Source organism: Chrysochloris asiatica, unplaced genomic scaffold, assembly GCF_000296735.1.
Source record: "Chrysochloris asiatica unplaced genomic scaffold, ChrAsi1.0 scaffold00216, whole genome shotgun sequence".
NCBI classification, from domain to species: domain Eukaryota; kingdom Metazoa; phylum Chordata; class Mammalia; order Afrosoricida; family Chrysochloridae; genus Chrysochloris; species Chrysochloris asiatica.
The window spans coordinates 1,730,985-1,737,516 of NW_006408734.1; the positions used below are offsets into that span (position 1 = coordinate 1,730,985).

The 6,532-nt window shown below is 36.5% G+C and overlaps 1 protein-coding gene across 1 annotated transcript in view; it reads left to right on the plus strand.

The window, feature by feature from the left end:
* LOC102811447 (sperm-tail PG-rich repeat-containing protein 2-like) overlaps positions 1 to 6,532 on the plus strand; it is a 471,006-nt gene that overhangs the window by 44,674 nt on the left and 419,800 nt on the right. Inside the window, 1 exon segment of the mRNA XM_006872962.1 lies at positions 2,381 to 2,493. Coding sequence (XP_006873024.1) covers positions 2,381 to 2,493 — 113 coding nt within the window.

A 6,532-nucleotide genomic window follows, 5' to 3' on the forward strand; every position in this document is an offset into this window, starting at 1 on the left:
TTTTCCATGAGTCTAGTGTCCTCAGCTGCTTTATCTCTCCGTGCCATCACCTCTGGCTCCATCTCTGGTGTCTCTACTTCTCTGGTTAGGGTCCCACGTTCCACTCATGCTCTTCTCTCTTGATAGTCCTAGAGTCCTATGTTTCTGGAATGTAAGATTAACCACTTTCCCTTTTTTGTTACACAATTTCTACCCTTACAGTTGTGACAATCACAATTGGTCATGATAACAGTTATTCACTATTGAATCAAATGAATCCTATCCCCATCTCCTTTCACCAGACCCATCTAGACAAGAGGAAAACTATTCACTGAGGATTCTACCTTCACCTACACACTCTGAATCTAAACTCCCTCTTGAATATTTGTAAGCCAGCCACTTTGTGCCTTTATAGTCCCTCACCCCCCATTTTAGGTAGTCAATGTCTAAGTTTCCTATCCCTGTCAACCTTGTATACAGAGGGGATAGGTTTGACCCTTGATGTGAAGACTCCTTCCCAGTCTGTTGGTATTTTGAGCTTTTACATCTGTAAATATAGGTCAAGTTCATCAAATTGTAGCAATTTACACTTGCTTCGTTTATCAAATTTATCTTCCTCTAGTAGTTTTTTATCATCAAGCCATTGAAGCTATGTCAAATGTGTACTATCTGCAAGTTTGGATATTCTTGTGCATCTCCCCTCACTTAATATCAGTTGTATGCTTCACTTTCAACACTAGCCCTCTGTGGCTAGGTCCTTGTCCATGGACTTGGGACACCCCAAGTCTCCCCATACTTCAGACCAACCAGCCCTTCCTCTTCTCTTTCTCATTTCAAAGTTGATGGGAGTCTATGGAACATGGTTGAACTCAACCCATATTTTCATTAGCTGCCTGTCCCCCATTTCTGTTCACAAGTAGATCAACAAGGTCACCAGCAAGCTTACATGCCTGCTCATGTGTTCCTTTTGAGTTTCAGTCTTGAAGGGAGGTTTGTCCTGAAGGAATTTGATTGCTTGCCTTGATGGCTCTCTGGTGAACAACGTGCTTGTTCTTGTAGGAGCCATCAGACTGCTGTTTTTGTTTATTTTTTCCTGCTGGTCTTTCTTTCAAGAAGTAGCTTCTGTTTCTCTATCCACACTTTTCATTAATCGGCTTTTCATTACCTGCAGGAGAGAATATAAAATCAATTTGAGGACTAAGATGTGCCTGACCCAAATCATCATATTTTCAATTACCTCATATGCATGTGAAAATTAAACAGTGAATAAGGAAGACCATAGAAGAATGAATGCATTTGAATTTTGGTAGTAGAGAAGAATATTTAAAGTACTATGGAGTTCCAGAAGAGTAAATCTGTGTTGGAAGAAGTATAGTCAGAATGCCAGGATGGTGACATTGTCTCTCATACTTCAGACATGTCATCAGGAGGGACCAGTCCCTAGAGATGGACATCATGCTTGGTAAAGTAGAACACCAGCGGAAAAGAGGAAGACTCTTTCACTGAGATGACTTGGCACAGTGGTAGCAGCAGCGGGCTCAAGCATAACAGTAGTTGTGTGTATGGCTTAGGACTGAGCAGTGTTTTGTTCTGTTGTGCATAGGGTCACTATGAATTAGAACCTACTCAACAGTACCTAACAATCAGAGAATATTACTGATACCTTGGCTGGCCTTTTGAATCTTAGCATGAAAAATATGCAGGAATGGTGTTTGTCTCTTCATGATTGTCAACACTCAAAAGGTGGACATAGACATATCTGTAACTAATGCCATATGTTATATAAAATATATTTAGTTGAGAAAAATCTTACAAGCAGAAAAGTAGTGGGGTACACAGTTGCAGTGATTTATTTGTACAACCCCAGAAATTCCCTTGATATGTAAGAGAAAATTCTCATATTTAGGAAATTCTGATTTTGCATAAGAGCAAGAATTTCTTGTTCCTCCCTTGGTCTTGAAAGCCCCAGAACACAGATTTTGCATGCAGCCCCAGAACACAGATTTTGCATGCATCATCCTTAAAAAATGTAAAAGCTTCTGTGACTAACCATTGGTTCTGAATATGTAGTCTTAACAATTAAGGTTAAAATCTTTAAATTATTTTACATATATAAAGGAGCTCTGGTAGTGTAGTGGTTTTGAGTTGGGCTGTGAATTGCAAAGTCAGTGGTTCAAAACTACCAGCTGTTCCACAGGAGAAAGAGGAGGCTTTCTGCTCCTGTAAAGATTTACAGCCTTGGAAACCCTGTACAGGGTCGCTATGAGTCAGACCTGACTCCACAGCACAAAGCCACCAGCCACCATATACATATATATGCATATATGGATATATTTGAGTGCTTTTTATCTGAAATCCTTGGAATAATATCTTACTTACTCATACTATTTTGCTTTTATAGGTGGTTATGCACCATTTCTTTCTTTAGCTAGCAGAGAAAGTTCTTTTGCTGTTGGTTCTAACACTGAGAAAGAAGCTCCAGGTCCAGGATACTACAATGTTTCAAAAGCACAGGTAATTTTATAATTAACTGAATAGATAAAAATATGTTCCTCCCATAGTAGGTCAAAATGTTATTTGTCATATATTTTATCATAATATCCTCTTCTGACTTTTAGTCATAATTGGTATGTTATACTTACAATAATAGAAAAAATTGAATTGAGTTTTGGTAGTCTCATTGGGTATTCTTCATCACTCCATGTATTCTATAAAACACAAAATAGATACGTGCTGCATGGTTTTTGAGACTGTAGGCAAATAAACCATTGCTTGAATTATGGCCAATGAATGTTGTGCAAATGGTCAAGATATAGAGAAAAGTCATAATAATAGAGTGAAAGGATTGTTGTGTATACCATACTTTAAAGGTATAATTATTACTATCATCTTTTCTGTCTATGATTTCTGAATAATTACAGATGTCTGTGAGTGAAATATCCTTGGTGGTTCGTTCCTTTTCAGAAATAATGATTATCACTCTGGTAATTTATAATAATAAATATTAGCTTTTACTCTTTTACATAAAATTTGCATTTATATAGTGGCTGTTAATGCCTACAGCAGATCTTTAACTCCTCTGTTAGAGGTCCAGACTCAGTCATTAGTCTTCTTGAATCGATAATATTAACCACTCAATCAATCCTTTTTTGACTGAAAGCAATAAAATAGTTTTTTTAAAATGGAGAGTCAGTGGACAATAAAAAGTTTATAGGAAGGTCACTTGACTGACTCACAGGTATGAAGGAAGGGTAGTGAAGTCAGGTCTCAAGGAAGTTCAGGACCAAGACAATTCCAGGTATTTAAGTAGTGGAGCTTCTGGGCCGTTTCAACAGAGAAATATCATTAAATTACTCATTCCTATAATTTCCTTCTCTTTTTTTGTGTTTCTTCATTCAGAAGGGCAAATCTAACTGGCCTAGTTTGGTATGAACTCACACCAATTCCTGGGAATAGGGGACCTTGCAAGGAGCTTTGGTAGCATAGTGGTTATAAGTTGGGCTGTTAACCTCAAGGTGAGCAGTTCGAAACTACCAGCTGTTCTGTGGAAGAAAGATGAGGGTTTCTGCTCCTTTAAAGATTTACAGCCTTGGATACCCTATACAGGGTTGCTATGATTCAGAACTGACTTGATGGCTCTTAACAACAACTTATGAACAAATAGAAGTTGGACATTTGTAACTTGGGTATTGCCTGCTTTGGTAACATATAAAAGGCAAATCACTGCTTCTTCAAATTCATAATTTTAATAGTGAAGTAGTGAATGGAATTCAGACAATACAGTTAATTAAGTGATGTTATAGAGACATAATCAAATATTCACCAGTAGCCCAAATACTCATAGGTTGTACTTGTAGGCAATAGAGCATATCACAACTGAACTGAATCTTGAAGAAGGATTCATAAAGTAGTCAAAAAGCATGGGAAAAGATATTTCAGGCAGACAAAACCACATCCATGCGTCATTGAGGTATTTAATGGCAAGGTGTGTTCAGAGAAGAACAAGTTCTTTGGGATGTTTGGAATGTATTCTCTAAGGGTGAATAGTAAGAATACTGGTTGGTGAAGAAGTTGTTGTTGTTTTCAATGCCGTTGAGTCAATTTTCACTCATAGTGATCCCATATATGGTTTCCAAGGAGTGGTTAGCAGCTCAGTGTTTATCCTGCAGCACCACACCAGGACTCCAGAGAGGCAATTAGAGACTATATTTTGCAAAATATTGATATCATATAATAAATATTTTGAAAATACTAAATGGTTGGGGAAGCCATTCACTATTATCCTGTTTAAATTTGGTAATCAAGCTTATTTGTTTCAATCAATGATCTGGCCTTTCAGATGAGACTCTGCCTGTCATGTGGTAGGGTGGCTCCCAGTATAACAGTTCATCAAATAGCCATATATTTAGATAAAAGCAGCACTCAAGGATCAATCAGACTATTTTCTCACAGGTTTTTATATACAAAGTATGGTTACTTAGTTATCTAAATTTTTTTGGTCATTTATCTAACATATAAGGAGCTCTGGTAGCGTAGTGGTTATGAATTGGGCTGCTAAACTCAAGGTCAGCAGTTTGAAACTACCAGTTGTTACATGGGAGAAAGATGAGGCTTTCTGCTCCCATAAAGATTTATAGCCTTGGAAACCCTATGCAGGGTCGCTATTAGTCGGAACCGACTCCATGGCATGTCACCACCACCACCACCATCTAACACACGGCCTTTTCATTTAGAATTGGTAATTATGAATAGTCTGAAAATTAATTCTTGTTAATCTCACAAGTAAAGAAATTAGATTTGACTTGGTTTCCTTTCTTAAGTTGAAGTATTTCATGTATATTTAAATTGCAGTTTGAATTTTATTGTCATACAGAGTATAATAATAGTTTTTAAGGATCAGGATTTGAAGAGATATTTTCAGAGGATTTTACTTTTTGTTTAACTTGTAACAGTGTATTTGTAGAGTAAATCATTAAAGTCTAGGATTAGAGATCCAAATTATTTAGACATAGAAATTCTGATCTTATTATTACAGAAACCATGTAGCACATTGCCTAAGAATATAAAGACCTCCTCTGTGTATTTATTAAAAGTTAAATGAAGATTAATACGATGCACACATTTTAAATAATGATTGTGAACAACAGATACATGTTGTTGTTGTTGTTAGGTGCCATTGAGTAGTGTTAAGAGGGAATTTGATATATCATTTAATCCCATCCCCCCATAGTTTTTGGACAAATAGGTTGCCTAAAATTGATCATTTTTGAAATATTACTGTTTACTGAAATTAATAAGATGACATTTCATCTGAAATGACTTGCTATTGGCCACTTGATAATTTTCTGTGTCTAGAAAATTCAGATATGTGGTATAGGGAACATGTAAGATTACTCCTAGCACTTTCTCTGCAATAAACAATGCTTAAAGCTAATTTGGGGGAGTACTGTTGCTCTGCAGGATTAACACTGGACTGCGAATCACAAGGTTGGCAGTTTGAACCCAGTAGCTGGTCCATGGGAAAAAGACAGGCTTTCTGCTCTCGCAAAGTTTTACAGCCTTTGTAAACCCTAATCAGGGTTGCTATGAGTTGGAACCGCCTTGACAGCACAGTTAATTTGAGCATAAAACCACACTTTTGCCAATAAGCCTGGGAAGTAACAAAGATGTTATTCATGAGAAGAAAGGGAAGAAAAAAACCCCAAACTAAAACAAAGTCCTGAGTAATCCTGGAAAGTTTGGTTTTCCTCTGGAATATGAGTGTCCATCTTTTCAAGCTCATTTCAGAACTACACATTGTTGTATAGCTTTGGGATTCCCATTTCCTCTAATTCCTGCTTTGAAACTGAGCTTTCTCCATTTTTAGAGCACCTTGGTGGCATAGTGAGTTAACCATTGGGTTGTTAATCACAAGGTCAGCAGTTAGAGTCCACTAGCTGTTCCAAGGAAGACAGATGAGGCAGTCTGCTCCCGTAAAGATCTGTAGCCTCAGAAACCCTTTGGAGCAGTTCTGCTTTCTCCATTGGGTCACTATGAGTTGATGACAATGGATTAAATAAAGTAAATTAAAGTTTGAATATTTAGTAACAACTGATAAATATAATGATCATTCTCTTTCATTATCCTCTTTTACTAAAGCTATGGATTTTAATGATTTGTTCACACTACTATTTAATATTCATCAATGAGGTATTATAAAATATTTCTTATGATTATGACATAAGTTTTTTTCTCTCTCCAATTTAGTATACCATAAAAGGAGGCCATAGTCTCCAATACCGGGAGAAACGTTTTAAGAAGTTTATTTCAGATAATCCGGGACCTGCAAACTACGATCAGTCTTATCCTAGAACAATAAGTGTTGTGAACAAGAAAATACTGGAGACTAAGCAGCGTCTTCAATCAGTATGTTGCTTTTCAAGTCTTTTGGTTAGAAGGAAAAATAAATGTTTTATGTGCTAATAAGTACAATTAAAAAGTCTTACTACAAAATTTAGTAGATTAACTAGCATTCATATTTTAGTTAGTTTATAAATAAAGTGTCTTATAATAA